This window comes from Tamandua tetradactyla, chromosome 13 (assembly GCF_023851605.1).
Source record: "Tamandua tetradactyla isolate mTamTet1 chromosome 13, mTamTet1.pri, whole genome shotgun sequence".
Taxonomy (NCBI): domain Eukaryota; kingdom Metazoa; phylum Chordata; class Mammalia; order Pilosa; family Myrmecophagidae; genus Tamandua; species Tamandua tetradactyla.
Genome location: NC_135339.1, coordinates 24036772 through 24061452, shown reverse-complemented (window position 1 = coordinate 24061452; position 24681 = coordinate 24036772). Strand labels below are relative to the sequence as shown.

The 24681-nt window shown below is 35.2% G+C and overlaps 1 protein-coding gene across 3 annotated transcripts in view; it reads left to right on the top strand.

The window, feature by feature from the left end:
- The window catches only part of MCU (mitochondrial calcium uniporter), a 273983-nt gene that overhangs the window by 225762 nt on the left and 23540 nt on the right, over positions 1 to 24681 (top strand). For all 3 annotated transcript variants that reach the window (XM_077124983.1, XM_077124981.1, XM_077124982.1), the window contains 4 exons: positions 5141 to 5311; positions 6534 to 6638; positions 21719 to 21879; positions 23306 to 23509. In XM_077124983.1, coding sequence (XP_076981098.1) covers positions 5141 to 5311; positions 6534 to 6638; positions 21719 to 21879; positions 23306 to 23509 — 641 coding nt within the window. The remainder of the gene's footprint in view (positions 1 to 5140; positions 5312 to 6533; positions 6639 to 21718; positions 21880 to 23305; positions 23510 to 24681) is intronic.

Here is a 24681-nt window from a genome sequence, read left to right as displayed (position 1 = left end):
GTATCCAATAGCTCATTAAAAGAATTATACACCATGTGAGAGTGGGGAGAAATTCAACCTCCCCAAGTTGAATTCTTGATATTCTCACAAGCAGTGTGGACAACCAAAGCTATAGGCTGAGCCCCCATTCTTGGGGTTTGTTCACATGAAACTTAACCCCACAAAGAATAGGTCAAGTCTACTTAAAATTTAGGCCTTAGAGTCACCCCCAAGAGAGCCTCTTTTGTTGCTCAGATGTGGCCCCTCTCTCCAGCCAACATGACGAGCAGTCTCATCACCCTCCCCCTCTGTGCGTGGGACATGACTCCCAGGGGTGTGGACCTTCCTGGCAATGTAGGACAGAGATCCTGGAATGAGCTGAGAATTAACATCAAGGGATTGAGAGAAACTTCTCGACCAAAAGGGGGGAGAGTAAAATGAGACAAAGTGTCAATGGCTGAGAGATTCCAAACGGAGTCGAGAAGTTATCCTGGAGGTTATTCTTACGCATTAAGTAGATATCACCTTGTTGTTCAAGATGTAGTGGAGAGGCTGGAGGGAATTGCCTGAAAATGTAGTTCTGTGTTCCAGTAGCCATGTTTCTTGGTGATGATTGAACAATGATATAGCTTTCACAGTGAGACTCTGTGAATGTGAAAACCTTATGTCTGATGCTCCCTTTAGCTACTATATCAACAGAAGAGTAGAATATATGGAATAAAAATAAATAATAGGGGGAACAAATGTTAAAATAAATTCAGTTTGAAATAGTGGTAAATGAAAGCGAAGGGTAAGGGGTATGGTATGTATAGTCTTTTTTTTCTCTATTATCATTTTATTTCTTTTTATGTTGTCTTTTTATTTCTTTTTCTAAATCGATGCAAATGTACTAAGAAATGATGAATATGCAACTATGTGATGATATTAAGAATTACTGATTGTATATGTAGAATGGAATGATATCTAAATGTTTGTTAATTTTTTTTAATTAATTAAAAAAAAGTAAAAAAAAAAAAAAAAAGAATTATACACCATGAATGTTTATTTTCCTAAAACTAAAATGAGTACCATACAATGAATGGCTTTAACAATGGGAATTTTTTGGCTCATGATTTTGAGTCTAGGAGAAGTCTGCAATCGAGGTGTCAGCAAAGTGATGCTTTCTCTCAGAAGACTGTGGTGTTCTGGGGCTGGCTCCCAGTGATCCTTGGTGTTGGCTTCTCTGTCACAGCAGTGTATGTGGTTGTGTCTTCTCTTGCTCCTCCCAGTTCTCTTTACTACCATCTTCTGATATTTTGTTAATAATAGGGTGATATATGGAAACTTTGAATTTTTTGCATGACTTTTCAGTAAAACTATAACTTCTCTAATAAAAAAAATTACAAAATACCCTAATTTATAAAGCTCCAAATTCCTGGGAGGTGGGGGTAGGAATGGAATTATAAAAACTACTCAGTTAATTCAAAAGATGGCAAGAATAATGAAAAGAAGGAAGAACAATTGGGACAAATAGAAAATAATTCAGAAGATAGTAGACTTATATCCAACCATATTATTACATTAAATGTCAGTGATATAAAAAGCAGAGATTGTCAGATTGAATAAAATAGTTAGATCTATCCATATGCTCTCCGCAGGAAACCCATTTTAAATATGGAGATGCAAGCAGGTTAAAAAGTAAAAGTATGGCATTATTAGATCCTAATACTGAAAAACATGTCTGACCAGAATCAACCTTGTTCTCTCTTAGTAAATCTGAGTCCAATCCCTATTTGTTTTCACAATTCCTCTTTCTTTCAGTCCTCAAATATTGTACATTTGTATTTACAAGGCATGAAGGGTATTTGTAATATTTGCTTATTAATCTAGTTTGTATTTTCTAGTTCCCTAAGGGAATGCTATAGCTTACTTGTTTTTATTTTTAAACTTGAAAGAGATATAAAAAGTTGCTTCTAGTCTCCAGTGTCTTGGAGCAGCTAATAGTAAAAACCTAAAATTGTGGAATTGTAGTCTGTACCAAGCTCTGAAATCTGTTCTACAACTCATTGTTGTGGTAAGCTTTGAAATTTACTGCTTTTTCATATATATATATATATATATGTTATTTTTCACAAAAAAGAATAAAATGTCGATTGTAATGATAAATGCACAGCTATACGATGATACTGTGAACCATTGATTGTACACATTGGATGATTACATGGTATGTGAATATGTAATACATATCAATAATATTGTATTAAAAATTTGTTAAAAAAGCTGTTTCTATATTTGAAAAAAAAAAGGTAAAAAGGATGGGAAAAGGCATTCCATGAAAACATAAGTCCACCCAAAGATGCCTAAAGGAATAATTATAAATACTTTATTCATAGTAACCAAAAATAGGCACAAAAACAAATGCTCATCAAGAAGTGAATGGATAAACAAATTGTGGCCATATCCGTATAATGGAATACTACTCAACAATAAAAATGAATGAACTAATACAGGCAACAATAAGAATGAATCTCAAAATCACTATCCAGAGAGAAAGAAGCCAGGTGCAAAAATAATATGTACTGTATGATTCCATTAATGTAAAACCCTAGAAAAATCAAATATAATCTGCAGTGACAAAAATTCTATCAGTAATTGTCTAAAACTGTAGATAGAAAAGGATTATTGGAAAGGAGCTCAAGAGAATTTGGGAGAAATCCTTTATTTTGATGTGTCAAACCTCATCAAAAATGTCCATTTAAAATAAATATATATTTTATTTATAAATTATTTCTCAATAATGGTTAGTTTTTAAAAATGCAAATCATGCAAGTGAAATCATTGCCCTGTCCCCTATGTGAGACATGACATCCAGGGGTGAAAATCTCCCTGGCTGTGTGGGAGATGACTCCCAGGGATGAGTCTGGCCCTGACACTGTCAGATCAACAATTCCATTCTGACCAAAAGGAGGAAAAGAAGTGTGACTAATAAAGTATCAGGGGCTGAGAGAGTTCACATAGAGTTGAAAGACTATTCTGGGGGTCAGTCTTACTCAAGCTTCAGTTAAACATTGCTACTTATCATAACTTGCCAAACCTGAACCAAAACCATTCCAGCCAATCCTAAAGAACACCTAGGGCAATATATAAGATTCCACAAAGGTTCCATGCACTAGGGTAACTTTCCAGAAACCTACAACTTCCATATGGGTCCCTGGACCAGATAAGCCCTGAAACCTAGAAGGGCAAGCCTCTCGAGAACATCAGCTAGTTCCATCTCCCTACCCCATATTATGAACGGCCCCTTCCAACATGAAAAAGTTAGAATGACCATAGCCCAAATGCCCCAAAGAGTGGGATAGAAAGATGAAAGTTGATGGTGGAGCTATACAGAGAAGGTAGAGTTTAACATGCGAGTATGGTTGCTGAATCATTATACTGATATTTCTTTTAGTCTCCAGTATCTTAGAGCAGCTAAAAGTAAAAACCTAAAATTGTGGATTGTAACCCATACCAAACTCTGAAATCTGTTCTACAACTAACTGTTGCACTGTGCTTTGAAATTTATTGCTTTTTTTTTTTGTATATATGTTATTTTCCACACAAAAAAAGGGGAAAAAAGTCAACTGTGAGGATAAAAAGAAAATATTCCTTCTAGCCTCCAACGTTCTGAAGTAGCTAGAAGGAAAATTCTGAGATGATGATATGGTGGTAGTCCATGAAAAACTCTGGGATCTCTCCTGTAACAACCTGTTGAAGAATGCTTTGAAAGCTATTGCTTTTTTCTGTCTTTGCTTTGTATATATGTTATATTATACAGTAAAAAGTTTTTGTAAAAATAAAAACATGAAAAAATTTAGTGTGAGGTTTTTGTATACACTGTAGGCCTTTTAAGTTGCTAAAGTAAGCAAAGGAATGAGCTGTAAGTTACTACAGCTATGGGGATTTTCATGCTTCTGGGATCTCCAGAACATTAATCTAGACAAATTTCCTCTCAACTCTTCAATTTTGAGTAGGATATTAATCCTTAGAAGTATAATAGAAGAATATACCTTTTTATTCTAAATAAAAGCTAATAAAAACATTAATTTATGTATCAGGCAGTATACTAAGTGTTTTAAATTGTTTATTCCATTTATTCCTCACAACAGCTCAATGAGTTGGGGATTGAACCCACCTTACACATGAGAAAAGTAAGGCTCAGAAAAGTCATGTAACTTCTCAAAGTTACAGAGCCAGGATTTGATCTCAGATTTTATTTAAAAGCCTGCTTTCCTTCCTCAGTGCTGACAATGTAATCTTTGAATGTTTAGTTGCTTATCTAAAAAATTCTTTGTTAAAATTATTTATTTAAAAAATTCATTTGAAAATTATACTGAGAAAAGTTTATCAGACACTTGTTTTCATAATTAAGGCTCTGTAAATCAAGACTATTAAGGGGGGAAGTAAGGAGATAAGGGAATCTGGCAAGCTGAAAGTCCTAATTGATGTGTAATTGATTGTTGTAGAGGATTCGTTCGGTTGCAAAGCTTAAAATAATGTTTCCCTTAATAATTTTTTGTTAGAAAATCCCAAAATAGTTGAACTTTTGCCTCTAGCTATTAAATTTAGGAAGATGTTCAAGAGAAGATAAAAGTTGTTGTTTTGGGTAGTATCATGGAATGTCCATATTATATAAGAGAATGCTTACTTATCACACACCTTGGATGTAATATTGTGCTATAAATATCAGTTGTCTATCTTTGAGAAAGTCTCATTTATTGGTCTACTCTAGGAAGAAGTCATTAACCAGGGTCTCTTGAACTGTGGCTCCCAAGAGCCACCTCCTGCTAGACTGTGGAGTCTGGCCTAGCAATCTCTGGCTGTTTTAATAAAATCTTACTAAATGAGCCAGCACTTGTATTTACCAGTACCAGGAACTTTACCTCATGTTCCTGGGAAAGTCTCTCCTTGACCTGCCTAGAACACAATCCTTTGCATGTTTTCCTTTTTCTGATAAGTGAATTCTTCCATATGAAATTCCAGTTCCCAGAAGAACCTTCAATGGAAACTAAAGTACATATTCAACCTTTTTCGAAAACATCTTAAACCACACTAATAATTAAAAAATCCCATGTAATGATAGTAATGATGTGATTTAACTTACAATGAAATCTAATTATCATATATGTGTGGTTTCCCTTAGATGTGACAGTGGTTTATCAGAACGGCTTACCTGTAATATCTGTAAGGTTACCATCCCGGCGGGAGCGCTGCCAGTTCACACTCAAACCTATCTCAGACTCTGTTGGTGTCTTTTTACGACAACTGCAAGAAGAGGATCGAGGAATTGACAGAGTTGCAATCTATTCGCCAGGTATAGTCACCTTTGTTATTAATTCCCAATTACCCCTCACCTTTCCCAAACCACACACATACATACACACACACACACTGCTGCAAAAAAAAATCCGTATTCTTAACGTTAAAAAAAATTTTTTTTTCTTTCTTTTGCTTAGGGAATGCCAGGAGAAAAAGTGATTTCTCTCCCAGTGGTTCCCAGTATTCTCGTTCAGTTTTAGCAAGCGTTTGTACTCAGCAAGTCTCATTCAAAAGCAACACACATGTAATGCCGTGGGCAAGGATAAGCAGTCACATTTTATGTTTTTGAGATCTTTTATCCTTTAGCTTTAGGTGTGGAGTAAATTTTTCCAGTAATTGAACCCTCTATCTCTGGAAGTATGAATTATTATGACTTCTTTTTCATCTTTGTATATCTTTGACATAAAGATATAAAGGGTTAGGGTTAGGGTTAGGGTTAGGGTTAGGGTTAGGGTTACCAACTAAACTAAACTAACTAAAGTTTACCAACATAAAGAAATAGATTATTTGAAAAGAATATAAAATAAGACACTAAAAATTCTCATTCAACATCACATCTATTTCTTATACTTATTTTTTAAGCACCTTAAATCTTACCCCATCTTTTACTTTGAAAAATTTCTAATGTAAAGAAAACTTGAAAAAATAATACAGTAAGTATGCTTCACCTGGATTTATCTATTGTAAACTGTAAAAACAGTTTACAACATTTCTATGCTCTTAAATTTTTATTTTAGATACAGTTAACTCTCACCTCATCTAGTAATATAATTAGTAGACCAGCTTAGTGTGCTTTGGTAACTCTAGCGTCAGTCCCTACAAAATTACTGGTAACTAATCAGTGACTATATTGAAAAGTACCAAATATTAGAAAACAGTGGTTTTTTGCTCAACCAACTTCTATAACAGACAAAGATAAGAAGTCCACGCAGCTCTCCCAGTGACCCTAGATTTCCACTGGCCACCTATGACCAGTCAGTAGTCACTTCACTTATTCATAAAATGAACATGGAAAGCATGTTTTTAAATCTTCGAACATGAGGCCATAAAAACAAAGACCCTCAGAAGATCTAAAGTTTGTTGAGCATAGAACTGGGGGATGAGGCAAAAAATTAACTGAAATTTGAAAGGAAAATGGTTACATTTAAAGTTTATTTTTCTTGACCATTCTTGAGTAATTATGGACATGTGACAAGTTTCATTTAAATTTTTCACAGATGGTGTTCGAGTTGCTGCCTCAACAGGCATAGACCTCCTCCTCCTTGATGACTTTAAGCTGGTCATTAATGACTTAACGTATCATGTCCGGCCACCAAAGAGAGGTAAAAAGTAGCACCAATAAGGTTGGGGAAAAGTGGGATGGGGATTTTGGAAAGAACTTAATTTTCTCTGGATAATCTTGAGAAAAAGACAGTATTCAAAGAACTCTGGAAGTTTACATACAAATAGACTATATTTCAGTTGAAGAGCTGACAGAGTACCTAAAACCACTTAGATTCTGCCTAGGTATTGGAATGATTTATTATCTGACATTGCTACTGCTTTTCATATAAATGGATGTTTTAGATAACTTAAGCTTCTTCCTTCCATACAGGCTAAAAGTTATATTATTTTAATAACATTATGAGAGAAATCTTTTTAAAATAAAGTGCTTCCTTTTGCTTTTAAACACTAACAGAAAATTTTTAAAACTTTTTGATGGGTTAAGGTCATCAATTACTATAAAATAGCCCCTAGGAACTTCTGAAAAAGTATGGGACTTTTTCACTTTTATGTGAAAAAAAAGGCCCAAACCTCACTCACAGAATTTAAGAGGGAATCAAAAAACTCAGTAGTCCTAAAATAAATAATACTTTAATGCATTATTTTAAAAATACATTGTTTTTAAATATATATTCTTTAAAATAATGTAAAAATCCAGTTTGAACAAAATATCAAAATTTTAAATAAAGACATAGTCAGTATTACTGATTTTTCTTTAATCCCAGGCTCCAATATATCACCACAGCCTCCTAGTATATCCCTTCTTTGCAGTTCTGCTGTTTAGAATTGGGAGTCAGTCTAAAAAGTTCTGAATAAAAGCCCTAAATATTTAATGCCTCCATAGTCTGGTTGACATCTACCTTTTTAAAACTTTCCCACTCTCTACATGTTGCCTGCTTTTCTCCACCCTGTATCCTTTTGCTGTTTACTGAACTATGTCTCATTCTTTGATTTGCTCACTTTTCATATGCCTATGATGCTGTTTTAGCTTGCTAAGGCTGCCAGGATGCAATACACTAGAGATGGACTGGCTTTTGTAAAAGGGATTTATTCAGTTACAAATTTACAGTTCCCCAGAGGAAAGGCAGCTAACTTTCATCTTAGGTTTCTCTGTCACTTAGGAAGGCATACAGCAACATCTGTTGGACCTCTCTCCCGGCATCTGGGCTCAAACAGCTTTCCCTGGGGTGGTTCCTTTCTGCATCTCCATACAACTGGGTCTGAGCTGGCTCTGAACTCTGAGCTGTATTGTGCTGGGCTGTGCTGAGCTCCTTGGAGCTGTTCTAAGCTGTTTCTGTCTTCTGACCTCTCCTTTCAAATCTCACTCACTGCACTCTCCTTAGCCGACAGCAGATGTAATCCACCCTAGATGAAATACACATGCTGATGATTTAAGTCCCTAGTGACAGAACAAATGGACACCATCACCTGGTCAAGTTGACACCTGAACCTAACTACTACCGATACCCAGCTGCTTCTCTCTTCTTAACCCCCTGTTTCCTCATATCAAAATTGTAAATGCAGGTGCATGGGTGGTTCAGTGGTAGAATGCTTGTCTTCCATGCTAGAAGCCCAGGTTTGATTTCCGGACCATGCAACCCCCCCCTACCCCCAAAGAAAAATTGTAAATGAAGCTGATCAGGTTGGAATAATGAAGCTGATCAGGTTGGGGTTAAAGTAATTCAGAACACAGGGGTAAAGAAGATAGTGCCTATATTTTAGGACGACACATACTCTTTGAGACCAAAGGAGAAAAGGTTTATTTGGTCTGGAACTGAAATTTTCTGTAGCGCATAATCTAACTCAACCTACCTGTATAGCTCATTTGAACAATTGAAACACAGGGAGCACAGAATAAGAAAGAGGCCCTTTAATCCTATATAGATTATTGTAATATGTGACTACATCCTAGAGTATATTAAGCAGATAATTTTAAAAGTACTGGCAAATACGACCCAGCAATATCATTGCTGGGAATCTACTCAAAGGACTTAAGGGCAAAGACACAAACGGACATTTGCTCACCAATGTTTATAGCAGCGTTATTTACAATTGCAAAGAGATGGAAACAGCCAAAATGTCCATCAACAGACGAGTGGCTAAACAAACTGTTGTATATACATACGATGGAATATTATGCAGCTTTAAGACAGGATAAACTTATGAAGCATGTAATAACATGGATGGACCTAGAGAACATTATGCTGAGTGAGTCTAGCCAAAAACTAAGAGACAAATACTGTATGGTCCCACTGATGTGAACCGACATTCGAGAATAAACTTGGAATATGTCATTGGTAACAGAGTCCAGCAGGAGTTAGAAACAGGGTAAGATAATGGGTAATTGGAGCTGAAGGGATACAGACTGTGCAACAGGACTAGATACAAAAACTCTAAAATGGACAACACAATAATACCTAATTGTAAAGTAATCATGTTAAAACACTGAATCAAGCTACATCTGAGCTATAGGGTTTTTTTGTTGTTGTTGTTGTTGTTTTGTTTTTTGTTTGTTTTTGTCTGTCTGGTTGTTTTTTTTTGTTTTTGTTTTTTTGTTTTTACTATTATTATTACTTTTATTTTTTTCTCTATATTAACATTCTATATCTTTTTCTGTTGTGTTGCTAGTTCTTCTAAACCGATGCAAATGTACCAAGAAACGATGATCATGCATCTATGTGATGATGTTAAGAATTACTGATTGCATATGTAGAATGGTATGATTTCTAAATGTTGGGTTAATTTCTTTTTTTTTCTTTTTTCTGTTAATTAATAAAAAATAAATAAATAAAAAGTACTGGCAAAGTCCCTTGAGGAATGGGAGAAAGAATATGGAACTATTAAACCTTACTATCAGAGAATCCCCTGACACTGTGTCAAACTTTAGGGACACTCGAATCAATAGGCCATGCCCTCAATCCTGAGGCTTCCTCTTGTGAAGCTTATGTAGGTAGCAGACTACTTATAGGCATGCCTAAGAGTTACTTCTGGAGGACCTCTTTTGTTGCTCCAATGTGGCTTCACTCTCTCTAAGCCCAACTCTGCAAGTGAAATCATTGCTCTCCCCCCTACGTGGGACATGACATCCAGGGGTGAAAGTCTCCCTGTCGACATGGGAGATGACTCCCAAGGATGAATCCAGACTTGGCACCATGGAATTAACAATTACATACTGACCAAAAGGGGGAAAAGAAGTATAATTAATAAAGTTTCAGTGGCAGAGAGAGTTCAAATAGAGTCAAGAGGCTACTCTGGAGATTGCTGTTATGCAAGCTCCAGTTAGGCCTTGCTACTTGTCACAACTGCCAAACCCCAGCCAAAGCCATTCCAGCTAATCCTAAAGAACACTAGGGCAATATATAAGATTTCACAAGGGTTCCATGCAGTAGTGTAACTTTCCAGAAACCTACAACCTCCAAATAGGTCCTTGGTCTAGATAAATCCTGAAACATAGAGGCCCCAGCCTCTCCAGAACATCGGATAGTTCCATCTCCCTACCCAATATTAGTGATAGACCCTTCCAATATGAAAAAATCAGAATGGACATAGCCTAAAAACCCTTAAAGAGAGAGAGGAAAAGATCAAAGGTGATGGTGAAGTTATACAGTGAAGATAGAATTTAACAAATGAATATGAATGCTGAATTGTTAACTCTCTTTTAGTCTCTAGTATCTTAGATAAGCAGCTAAAAGTAAAAACCTAAAATTGTGGAATTGTAATCCACGCCAAACTCTGAAATATGTTTGACAACTAATTGTGGTGCTGTGAATTGAAATTTATTGCTTTTTTGTATATATGTTATTTTTCACTAAAAATGAAGGGAAAAAAGTTGATTGTGATGATAAAAAAATATTTAAGACCTCTAGCCTCCTATGTTCTGGAGCAGCTAGAAGGAAAAATCTGAGAGGGTTGTATGTTAGCCCATGACAGACTCTGGGATCTGTCCTATAACTACTTGTTGAAGAGTGCTTTGAAAACTATTGCTTTTTTATTTCTTTGCTTTGTGTATCTATTATACTATGCCATAAAAAGTTTAAAAAAATCATACTTATTCTAAAAGGTTCAGCTCAATGAGTTAGCCCTTCCCTGAAGTCTTTAATGATCTTATTCACTCTTTCTCTGCCTTCCAGCCTATCAGAAGTGAGTAATCTCGTCTCTGAATTCTCCTTACTCTTTTTTTTTTTTTTATAAATGCTCTGAGGGGAAATCTCCCTTGACTCAGGCAGTCATTCTTAAGCACATTAAATGATAAATGAGTTAACTTACTAGCATTTTGGTTGTTCAGAAGCCAAAAGCTCTACCACATTCACACTAGTTGAGATTGCTTGGGAAATACCCTTTAAATAGATATTACTGAATCAGATTTTATTATGTTGGAATAATTAAATATGTAGACCAGAAACTATTAGCTATAGCTCTATACTAATGTGTTTTCTTCTTATTTCCTGGTTATTGGTTAAAAGTTCTACTCTTTAAAATAATTCAGGTACAGGCCTAGTTTACTCCTTATTTTTTGTGACTTGCTTGGAATTTTCCAAGTTGACTAATTATATAAAGTGTAATCATCAAGAAGTTAACATATGAGCTTCAGTATATTATGTTGTCAGAAACTAGGAATATTTTAATCAATGAATAATTTAAACTGTCTTATCTTATACTGTGTTTTTCAAACAGAAATGAATGTTTTTAGTTTTTTAAAGAGTGCTCTGGGGGCATGTATGACACCAGAAGAAAAGATAGAAGATAAAGACTAGAGTGAACAATGATGGTGATTAAATGTGCAAATGTAAGAATGTTTTTGCATGAGGGAGAACAAATGAATGTTGACAAATCAAGATGTTGAAAATGGGATGGTATACTAGGGGGGTGGTTAATACAATCAATGCAAACAGGCTATAGTTTTCAGTAATATTGTAATATGCTTCCTTTTTAAATGTAACAAAGGCAGTATGCCAAAGCTAAATGTCAGTAAGAGGGGGATGTGGGGGAGAGTATGGGATTCTTTGTGGAAGAAATGTAAATATCCTCATATAGATTGTTGTGGTGAAGGCATGGCTATGTGACTATACTGAGAACCACTGATCTTTTACTTAGGTTGGATTGTATGATGTATAAATAAAACTGTTTAAAAATGAACAGGGAGATACAGGTGCTGGAGAAAATGGGGAGAGAAAGATGTATCTATTCACTGTTGGTAGGGAAGTAGAGTGGTATAGCCCTTCTGGAGGGCAGTGTTGTGGCTCCACAGGAGGCCAGGAGTCGGGCTGCTGTATAATCCTGCAACCCCATAGTTAGTTGTATACATGGAGGAACTGACAACCAGGACACAAATGGACAGTTGCACACTGATGTTTATTTCGACGGTGTTCATGTTATGCAATGGATGGAGGTGGCCTAAGGGTACATCATCTGAGGAATGGAAGGGAGCACTGTGGTGTATATATACAATGGACTGTTGAATGGCTGCAAGAAAAATGAAGTTGTGAGGCTATCGTTGAGGTAAATGAACCTTGAGGATAATATGTTAAGTGAAATAAGTCAGGAACAAAGTTCCAGGAAATTTCGCAAATATTTTCTAATCTTCTGTCCAGATTACTCTGGGATATATCAGGGCATCACACCAAACTGCACAAACCGACAAGATCTTACTCTCTATTCAAGGTTCCATGTAATTATGATGTTTGAATACGCTGACTACATACCACTCTACTTCCCTACCAACAGTGAATAGATACATCTTTCCCTAATATGAAATATAATGTGCAAACTCTGAGAATTGAATTTGAGGTTATTAGGTGAAGGCCTATTGTAAAGGTTTCTAGATTGTAAGCTCTTATAGCAGTCACATCCATTCCGGATTTGTAACTGTTATTTCTAAATTCTGAGATGTTGAGCTCTTTGTGTATAACCTGGTTGTTTTCTGGAACTTCAGGTATTTGTGTGACACCTGAGGCTCAGAGCTAGAGTTCTCAGCTACAAAAGTCAGCATTACCCCATACAGCAATATACTAAAATACTAAAAAAGTGATCAGACTTCAATTAGAGATACAAATGAAGCGGATCTGAGTTAGGACTAAGGTAAATCAGACTAAAGGATAAAGGATGGTATTTTAAAACTTCAGTTCCTTTGTGAGACCAAAGGAAGAGACACACTATGCCAGTTTGAAAGTATTATAATACCCCAGAAAAGCCATGTTTTAATCTTGATCCAATCTTGTGGGAGCAGCTGTTTCTTTTAATCCTGATTCAATACTGTAGGATGGAAAATTTTGTGAATTAAATGATCTCCACAGAGATGTGACATACCCAATTGTGGGTATAGCTTTTTGATTAGGTGGAGATGTGACTCTACCCATTGCAGGTGGGTCTTGATTAGTTTACTGGAATCCTTTAAAAGAGTAAACATTTTGGAGAGAGCCAGAAATGACAAAGCCAACAGATACTTCTGAGCAGAGCTGACACAGATGCCAACACTTGGAGAACAGAAACACGGGTGTTTGGAGATGCTTGGAGCCCAGCAGACATCACCATGTGATGTTAAGCAGGTGAGAACCTGGAGAGAGCCAAGAGAAGCCAAGAGATGAAAGCCGGCCCCAGAGAAGCAAAGTGAGGAACCTTCACAGGGACAGAGGCTAAAAGTAACAGATTCCAGGAGTGAGGGACCAGCAGATGCCAGCCACTTGACTTCCCAGCCAACAGAGGCATTCCAGACCAGTCAGCCTCTCTTGAGTGAAGGTAACCTCTTATTGGTACCTTAATTTGGACACTTTCACTTCCTTAGAACTGTAAACTTGTAACTTATTAAATTCCCTTTTTAAAGTCATTCCATTTCTGGTATACTACGTTCTGGCAGTTTACAAACTAAATACACTATCTAATTTAACTTGTGTAGTCAGCGTATTCAAACACCATAATTACATGGAACCTTGAATAGAGAGTAAGATCTTGTTGGCTTGTGCAGTTTGGTGTGATGCCCTGATATATCCCAGAGTAATCTGGACAGAAGATTAGAAAGTATTTGCAAAATTTCCTGGAACTTATTATTCCCAGAGGGTTCCTAGGTCAAATAAATCCTGAAACGTAGAGGGACCAGCCTCTCTGGGATTATCGATTTACTGCATACCCGTTTCATTTAGTGTCAACACCCCTCTCAACATGAAAAAGTCAGAATGGGCATGCCTAAGGATCCCTGTAGATTGGGAGAGATACAAGAGGAGAGGGAAGAGGTATAACAAGAAAACAGAATTTGACCAAGGAGTTTGACTGCTGAACTACTGTATTAATATTCCTTCTAGCCTCCAGTGTTTTGGAACAGTTAGAAGGAAAAATCTGAGATGGTAGAATGGTAGCACATGACAAACTCTGGGTCTGTTCTGTAACTACTTGTGATCTGTTCTGTAACTACTTGTAGAAATGTGCTTTGAAAATTATTGCTTCTTTGCATATATATTTTACAATAAAAAACATTAAAAAAAAAAAAAAAGTAGTGGCAAAGTCCCCTTAGGGGCTGGGGAAAAGGTGGAAATGTTAAACTTCTCCACCCGGGGAAGACCTGATATTCTCCCAATATTGGGAACTGGCAATTTGATGAACCAGAACCTGATCTTGGGGTTTGCTCTTAATGAAATTTATTCATACAGAGGAGTAGCTAAGCCTACTTATAAGTATAGATATCCATTTTCAGTTTTTGGTGTATTGGAGTAGCTAGAGGAATATACCTGAAACAGTTGAACCATAATCCAATAGCCTTGATTCTTGAATGTGATTGAATGACTATAGAACTTTTAAGATATGTCTGTGTGATTGTGAAAACCTTGTGACTGACACTCCCTTTATCCAGTGTATGGACAGATGAGTAAGAAAAAAAAAAGACTAAAAATAGGGGGTATGGAAGTATGGGGTATTTTGTGTGTTCTTTTATCCTTTTTTTTTGGAGTAATGAAAATGTTAAAAAAAAGATGTGATGATAATGCACAACTATATGATATTTTGAACCATTCATTGTACACTTTGGATAATTATATGATATGTGAATATATAATATTTCTCAATAAAATGCAAAAATAAGTTGAATAAAAGAGTGCTGTTCCCAGGTTGAATAAGAAAATTAGGATAGAAAATGTAAAATTGGAAAATCATATTTCATGCACTTGTGATTTAGCAACCTAGCAACTCTTTGCTTTATCTATGTCTTAGAACTGTGGAATATCTACCCAGTTTCTCTAGAAATAATTTAGGGTGTGAAGTTTGTGAGGGTCCTAAGTCTGCAATTCATGGAAAAACTCAAAGTGTGAAATTTGGTAAATTCAGTAGCAGCATTGATGTGGAATTTTTTAAGGTTTTATTAATATTTAAATACATACATCAAAGCTCTCTCTGTTATTAACCAATAAAATAATTTACTGTCAGTCAGATACCATCTCTTGCAGAAGCTCAGATAAAATTAAGTCCCTAAATACTTTGTTTTCCCTGACTTTTAAAACATATTAACAAAAATATTTTTTGCGTGGGGACAACCAAATCAATAGGCTGAGCCCTCAGTCCTGGTGTTTGTCCCTATGAAACTTATCCCCGCAAAGTATAGGCTAAGCCTGCTTAAAATTATGCCTAAGAGTCACCCCCAGAGAACCTCTTTTGTTATTCAGATGTGGCCTCTCTCTCTCTAAGCCAATATAGCAAGCAAACTCACTGTCCTCTTCCTCTCTACATGGGACATGACTCCCAGGGATGTAAACCTCCCTAGCAACGTGGGACAGAAATCCTAGAATGAGCTGGGACTCAACATCAAGGGATCAAGAAAACCTTCTCTACTGAAAGGGGGATAGAAAGAAATGAGACAAAATAAAGTATCAGTAAAATAAATAAATAAATAAGTATCAGTGCCTGAGAGATTTCATACAGAATTAAGAGGTTATCCTGGAGGTTATTCTTACACATTATATAGAAAGCCCATTTTCAGTTGATGTGTATTAGAGAAGCTAGAGGGAAGTACCTGAAACTGTAGAGCCATGTACCTGCAGCCATGTTTCTTGAAGGTGACTGAATAATGATATAACTTTCATAATGTAACTGTGTGATTGTGAAAACCTTGTGTCTGATGCTCCTTTTATCTATGGTATGGAGAGTTGAGTAAAAAATATAGATAAGAATTAAACAAATAATAGGGGGAACATAAGTTGAAATAAATTAAATAGATTGAAGTACTAATGGTCAATGAAAGGGAGTGGTAAGGGGTATGACATGTTTGAGTTTTTTCTTTTTTCTTTTTTCTTTCTTTTGCTGGAGAGATGCAGATGTTCAAGAAAATGATATGGTGATGAATACACAACTATGTACTGATATTGTGAGGCTTGTAACCATGTCAAGAATGTTTGTATGTTTGTTCATTGTTTATAATAAAAAATATTTTTAAAATATGCTTTATGAAATGCAACATTTATTTAATTTGTTTCTACCATATTTCCGTTCCTTTCTCTAATTGAAGAAAGTATTGCTGGCATCCAAGGAACTACTCTCTCAACTGAGGAGAATAGAGAGTAGTTTGATTTTTGTATTTAAAAGGAATGCCAATTACCTAGAAGGGCAAGCAAATTCCTGGCCTCTTCATAGTAACGCTTTTTAGTGGAAAGGTTAAATGGGAGAAGAAATTGAATGTACTAGGTTTTGGTGTCAGATAAATGAGGAGGAAGACTGGGAATTTATATAGATATGGATGTACATATAGATAAATGGAGCAGATGGGACAAATCTGCTTTATCTAATTAAAGGTAAAAAAGTTAATGAAAGAAAACTTTTCCAAGACAGTTTTATAAATTTTCTACTCAAAAATTCCTACTCACCCTCCCATCTTTAACTTTCACTTCTCTCTCCTATTTAGTCTTTTCCCTTGTTTATGAGCAGCAGTTTGGAAATAAAAATACTTAATGAATTTTGGATATCATTGACCCCTAACTTAATACAACTCTACCAGGTACTGAGGATAGAGGACTCATATTCATATAGGATGTAATATAGCCCTATTTAATATTTATGTCAGATTGGCAGTATACATATGTTGTAGATCCTCAAATATTGACAAAAACTCTACCCAATCCAAAAGTTGGAGGGAAGAGGCAGGAAAAAAACTGAAATGGAAAAGGGGCAGGTCATAATAGTAAGGCTATTTGCAAGCTCAGTTGCATTCTTGAGTTACGATAGCTGTTTATAGCTGATTCTTCTCTGCATACTACAGGATGAGAGGAGTAGCTGTTTTAGCAACTAGATTATTTTATAATCTAAGCAAAGGTCTGGAACAGGGAGAAGAATATGGAAAGGGAATACATAAAGTTTTTTATCCCAGTCCATGTGGAAATAGCAGTTAACTTACCTTCTTCCTAAGCTTAGGGAGAAAGAGACTATACCTTTTACCAGTAGTGATTGTAAATTTTTTATGCTGAGGATAGTAATTTTTATTGGTACCACTAAAATTTTTTTCCACTTTCCAGAGGATATTGGAGACCTTGCTTCTCTCTTAATGATGATATAATTTGAGAGGAAAGGTTTGTGGCAAACCAAGTTCCAACAATAACAAATACCTTAGAATAGACTCAAACAGCTTAAGTCGTTCCCAAACTGTTTTAGAAACTGCAAATAATTTTCATTTCCTATTAAATTAACACATCTCCCCTGCCTTTCTGTACCTTCATTATCCTGAAACTGATGGCATGTACAGAAATGTCAATAAACACTTCATTGTATTTTAAATAAAGCATACACTAATTGTCCAATAGTGTTGTTGTTAATCCATTAGCAAATTTTTCTTCCCTCTTTCCATAACTTCAACTGCCCATGTGTGAGCAGATTTTTTTTAGGATCAAAGCTTTGGAGTTGTTGTTTTCCTCTATTGTGACAAAGCCTTGGAACCTTATTCTCACTGTCAAGAAAATGTAGCAAAATAAGCCTAGACCCTTGATCAGAAAGATAACAATTGTAAGTTCAGCTAAGTCTAGAATTGGATATCAGGAAGAGTTCCTGTAATTTATCATTTTGTTGTCTTTCTACTGCTGTTAGAAAGTATTGTAAGTCCACATTAATTTTTTTTATTTGATTTGAGTAAGTAATACTTCTACAAAGTTCAGAAATCCAAAAATCTGAAAGAATGTGTGGAAATAAGTTTTCTTCTCATCCCTGTTACCCACCCATCCTTTTCTCCACTGTACCAGCAAGCATTGTTCTTAGTTTCTTACTTTCTTATCAGATATAGTCTATGTACTCATAAGCAAACATGAGCCTATATTCTTCCCTTTTTTATGCAAATAGTAGCATACCACATATATTATTTGTATGAGTCAGGATTCAGTATACACATGAATATTATGGATTAAAGGTTTATTATAGGAGTAAGACTTCATACAAGTGTGGGAGAAGCTGAAGAAGTAAGAATTCAAAAGGGTGTGCTTGGAGGATCATAAAAAAGTCACTAACCATCTCTTTAAAGCAGTGTACAGGTGGATAGATCAAAGCTTGCCAGGGGACCTGGAAATTCAGACATTTTCATCTATTAGAGTGGAACTCGAGAGGGCTAAGAGAGAAATTCCTTGAACAGTGTTGTCAAATAGAGCATTCTGTGATGGTGAAAATGTTCCATTTCTGAACTGTTCAGTATAGTAGCCACTTAGCCAACTATGGCTGTTGAGTATTTGCAATGTGGCTAGTGTGACTGAGGACCTGACTTTTAACTGTACTTAATTTTAAGTCAGTTAAATTTAAATAGGGCTATCATATTGGACAGCTGAGCTGTACAAGGCTGCATATTTTGGTGGACCTAGAGCTGTTAGGAAAAAACCTGGATGCATGGCAGAGGAGAGCAAGGACAAGCTAGAATCTATATGTATCTCTTATCTCTAACCACTTCAGAGCTTAACAGCTTCAGCTTTGCTTGTGCCTTCCAAATCTCATTTGAATTTCTCTTTTGGTTAACTAACTCAGAACCACACAGGGAAGAATATTTCCTTCCTTTCTTCCTTCCTTTCTCCTTGTCCTTTCTTTTTTCCTTTCTTCCTTTCTTTGCTAAATTTCTAAGCATATACAGTGTAATCAGGGTATTGAAAGTTGAAATGGAAAAAAGCACATCTTTCCCACTCCCTTCTGGCTCTGTGCCTTTTATTAAGGTGAAGAATTCTCTCTTATTTGATTTTCCCCTCTCTGTAGTGACTAGATGAGTACCTAGTACATAAGTCGTTGCGTTCTCATTTCCAAGCTGCCAGAAATGGAACGGCTTTTTTAAAGGGGGGAATTTAACAAGTTGCAAATTTATAGTTCTCAGGAAGTGAAAGTGTCCAAATTAAGACACCAGCAAAAGGTTACCGTCATTCAAGAAAGGCCAGTGGGTCAGGAACACCTCTCAGCTGGGTAGTCACATGGCTCACATCTGCTCCCTTGCCTTCAGCCTCTGTTTCTGTAGGGGTTCTTTACTTTGTTTCTCTGGGACTGGCTTTCATCTCTAGGCTTCCCTTGGCTCTCTCCAATTTCTGGCTTGCTTTATACATGGTGATGTCTGCTGGGCTCCAAGCATCTCCAGACATCCGTGTCTCTGTTCTCTGAAGTTTCTATTCTCCAAGCATCTACATCTGCACCCTCTGTTGGTTCTGAAGCTTCTATAATTTTCTGACTCTCACCAAAATGTTTCCTCTTTTAAAGGATTCCAGTAAACTAATCAAGACCCACCTGGAATGGGTGGTGCCATATCTCCATGGAGATAATCTAATTGAAAGTTTCCAACCTACAGTATTGAATCAGAATTAAAAGAAACAGATGCTCCCACAAATTGGATCAGGATTAAAACATGGCTTTTCTGGGGTACATAATACTTTTCAAACTGGCACAGTTTTTTAAATTTAATCTCTGGGATTCAGATTCCTCATTTATAAATTGTGGGTACCAAGCTTACTAATGCTGTTATTGTGAGGATAACATGAGATAATAGATGTGAAAGGTTTTTTTGGTTTGTTTGTTTTGGTTCTTTATTTAATCAAGGTGACATAAAAGTTTGAAAGTAAATAGAGTACTTAACATGATTTTTAAAAGAATTTCTTTTTAAGTAAAGAGGCATTGGCTAAATAAGGAAGGAGATAGATGCTCAGCATATATATCAATAAGTATATTGGTCTGATAAGACATGGAATCTTTGTCATCTAGATAGATTACTGAGATGGCTAAAAACCTTTTATAGTTTCTCACTAAGAGCAAACAAATGATCCAAGAGAACATTGTCATTTTTAAGAGTGAAAACCAAATTCTTGTTTTGCATGAAGATACATCTGATAAGAAAACTATTAAAAATCTTATGACTATAAAATCTTAGCCAACCTTAACCACAACCAATAAACTTCGCTTCCAACAAGACTTCTACAACTTTCTATATCCATCCATTCTGTCCTACACAATTCCTGTTTATCATCCTGCAACAATCAGTTATTTTACTTGAGGGAAAAGGTGTGCTCTTTTTCCTTAACAAAAGCATTATCTGCATACTTTACATATTTAAATTACCAAAAAAAGATCTTGAAATCAATCTGATGTGAAAGGGTTTGTTAGGTAGATCATTTATACCTACTTAAGAATTGTCCTTTTAAGGAAGACTGAACTTGCAGGAGAAATGTTAATGTTGGTATAGTAGAAGCAGTGTGACTGCTCCAGGCCAGAAACAGAAGGGGTAGGAAGACATGCACCCTATCCTTTTACTGTGACATTCTGAGCCTTCTAGCTCAACTTCATCTTCTCATAATCTTGAAAAACCAAGAGGTATGCAAATGAAAGCTGTAACTTTAGTGCAAATAAGACCCTGTTGACATAGATGATTTTTGAAACTCAAAGCGTTCTTGCTTTTGTCCGTTCCCATAATTCAGCATGTGTTTACTGAAGCATGCAAGATACTGTGCTAGATGCTATATTCCAATTTACTATATCAGCTCTTCTCTAATCCAATTTACTGCCCTTATTTGAATTTTTTATTGGTTGAATTTCTGTGATAACAGCACTCAAGGACATCCTTGAAGAATATTGAAAATATATGGCTAATTCTGACTGTGGGTTTTTTTTATTTAGAAGAGGGCTGACCTTATGCTGGTACCTAACAAAATGTTACATTAAGACTAAGATTCTAAAGCAAAAGCTTTACTTCTGGTATGTTTTTTTCATTTTTTTTTAAAAAAAATTCTTTTACAGCTGAGGTCAGCAAATTTTATTAGATTTTCAAAAACATAATTTTTAGATTTGTAGAAACACGTGATACTCACAGAAGAAGATAATGAGTCAAAGAAGTAACTCTTCCCCTCCCTTTCAATTGTTCCTACAACCTCAGGCCTTTTAGAGCAGGATAGTGAAGCCCATCCAGCTCTTTGTCTTTCCCAAATAGGAATAAAAAGAAGTTGGTATGCTAGGAAGAAGATGTAAAGCATATCATAGCTAAAGGTTAAGATTATTAGGATGATATTATTTTTATTCATACCTTTATATTTCCAAATTTGAATTATTGTGTATTTGTTTTCCTTTGGAGTTACTAAGGGAAAAATCACCAATTAAAATGGCAGGACCGCAGATAAATTATAACTCAGCAATTTAATAAGCATGATAATCAGATTGATTCTAAAACTATTAGTTTCTAACATATTGCTGTAATTTTTTTGTCTTTATGTAATGAAGATTATTACTTTGATTATTTTGCTTAATGCTGGCTTAACTGTAGCCTCATTTGTAGCATTTAGACTTCTAAGAATATAATAGAGGATATTGGTTGCAAATTTTTTTGTTGTCCAACTATGAATTTACTTTGTAAAATTTGTAATCATCTACTTTTTTAAAAAAACAACTATCACTTTTCTCCAGACGCATTGGCTTACAAGATGGAATTGCCTAGAACCTATGAATCTACTTTGTTTTTTTTGTCTAAGAGCTCCAGAAATAGCAACTCTTAATTTTAGGCATAGTGGGGTTTTTTGTTTGTTTTTGTTGTTGCTTTTGTTTTGGCAATTAAAATGGATGCATTTTATTGTAGTAAATTACACCTTAATAAAGTTGTTTTCAAATAAAACAACAACAAGAAATAAATCAAAGCATATGCATAAATGTTTTTTAAAAAAATGTAATCCTTTTCTTTCAGACCTCTTAAGCCATGAAAATGCCGCAACACTGAATGATGTAAAGACACTGGTTCAGCAGCTGTACACTACTCTGTGCATTGAGCAGCACCAGTTAAATAAGGAAAGGGAGCTTATTGAACGATTAGAGGATCTCAAAGAACAACTGGCTCCCTTGGAAAAGGTGAAAATTCTAATCTCAGACTCTTTTCTCTACCTGTGTTTTTTTCCAGAGTATATAATGCTTCCTTTTGTTCTTTCAAGTTTTATGCAATTGAGTTATGTTAATTAAAGTCCATTAGTTTATGTGATTGAACCCTGAATAAGTTCTAATTAAAACTGAGAAAAAATTTTAAAAGGAATAGTTTGGAGCCTTAATAATGGACTTAGAGCTTTGAGGTGCTAGCCAGGTTTACCACCTTTAAAACAGAGATTGACGTAATTGCTGATCAAAAAACGTTCTCAGGGTAGTGGATAATGATTTTGGCCAAGTTAAGAATGACTATTATGGTATATTATGCTGTTATTTAAAATGATTATATAAATCTAATATAATATGGATATTCATGATATAGTATGAAAAGTAAATTATGAAGCAGTGTGAGTACTGTATCCAGTTTGTAATGTTTTATGCATATACCTATTCACATTTATCTATATGCACACAGAAAAAATATAAAAAAGAATATATTGTAAATGCTAATAAAGTAATAGGATTATAGTTGATTTTTCTTCTTTAAACTTTTCTGAACTTTCTCCTGTGAACATGTGCCACCCTTTTTATGATTATGCAAATATTTCCATTTTAAGAAATTTAGGTTTTGGAGATTAAGGAAAGGTACAATAACTCTTAATATTGTGTTTTTTCTGATTTCTTTAAAAACACTTATATCAAGGTTATTCTAATTAAGTTTAAAACCATTAGAAATGTGTGATAAATTAAATCTGAGGAATCATAAAAGGAGATGAGATTTAATTTAGCACTTTAAAAATTTAAATATTTATATACTGACTATAACAAAATTACCATTTATTATTTACTATATGCCAAGAATTGTGCCAAGTGTTTTATTTGTATTCTCATATTTAATGCTCAGAACCACCCTATAATGAAGTTAATGATTTTGCAGATCAGGGCCCTGTGCTTGGCTGTTCTGAATACAGAGGCCCCCATGTTGTTCTGTCCCACTATGCCATTCTGCCTCCTACCTAGTCAACCCATAGAGCACAAACTGATAATAGATTAAATCACTGAGAGACTGACTATTAGAATGTTTTCATTCCTCTCTTTCAAAGAAAATAATCCTGTGGTTTTACAAAGAACTGTTGAAACTAGCTTATTCATTCCTATATTTTTGCCATATTCTCAGTCATTTCTAGGATGAAACATAAACACATGTGCTCTAAATATTGTTATTTCTATAAAATGTTTTGTTCATTGAAAACTACAGATAATATTTAGGAAGACAAACTATATATATTAGAATTAAGACTACCTTGTGTCTTGATTATGAACCTTATTCTATGTTCACTTATAGAATAGTTTAAATAAGAACTTTAAATTGGTTCTTTATCAATATGCCTTATTATTAGTCATGTGTGGCCCATAGGTACGAATTGAAATTAGCAAAAAAGCTGAGAAGAGGACCACTTTGGTGCTATGGGGTGGACTTGCCTACATGGCCACACAGTTTGGCATTTTGGCCCGGCTTACCTGGTGGGAATATTCCTGGGACATCATGGAACCAGTCACCTACTTCATAACTTATGGAAGTGCCATGGCAATGTATGCATATTTTGTAATGACACGTCAGGTAAGAATTCCTCTTCAAGTAATATTTTATAAGATAGTAATGAAGTGTTGATTATGAAAATAGTTCTCTTTTATTTCATATTCTTTCCAAGGCCGGCTCTCCTTTAGTACTCATTTTGCCTTTATGCGTGTATATGTATATGTGTGCATGTACATGATACAAGAATGAATCAGACACTATGCTAGATGCTAGAGAGATGAATATAAGATGTGGCTTCTGCCCTCAGGGAGCTTATAGACTATTAAGAGAGCCATATAAACCAAGAAGTTCTTTAGCATACACTTAACAGTAAGGTATGGATACAAGGGCAGAGGAGTCACTGGTCAGTATCAGGGTAACTTATTCGGTAAAGTTGGCATGCCTTTTTAGTACTACTGTGCAATCAATTCAACAGTCAAATAGGGACAAGCCCTTTATTTTTATTGAGTTCTTATATTGGTATAATTGGTGTTAACTAATCAAATATTAAATTAATATTAAATCATTTAAACTAAACTTTGGGCTACTTCTAAGCATGTTATGTACAGTTGGGTTTTTATTGTTTGTTTTGTTTTGTTTATTTCACAGAAGAGAGGCAGAAATTACCTAATGCTCCTGGCCTATTCATTATCAACCAAAGCTTATTTATTTATTTTTTCCAGAGTTTATTTATTAAATCCTAGTATCTACACCTAATTTTTGTTGCCAGTGCTATTTTGAGTGTTTTGGAAATTCATGGTATCACTTTAAGAAGTATGAAGGACTTACTATCATTTATTATCATATGTGCAATACTACCAAAGATCCATTCTGCCTCTCCCTTAAATAACAAGCATTTGAAATAACTGAGATATGAGAAAGTTTTTCCATTTTCTTAGTTGTCAGAAGAAAACAGACAATTGCCTCTTACATGTTTATGTGGCTGTTATTGAATATAAGCATTTTCTTTCTATTGTTGGATCAATGGTCATAGACCTATTATGTGTGAGAAAATGAAAGTCCATGAATGTCATTTAAACTCTCTGGGTCTCCAGCCTCTTCTAGTAGAGAAGAGAAACAGTAAACTTATGTCCTATCATTGTTTCCTAAGACTCCCTGCACCTAGTGCCATGTCTGGTTCATGCTGGGCACTCTGTGTGAAAAGAACTGAAAAATTTAACCAATCTTATCAATTGACAGCTCTGGACATGGTT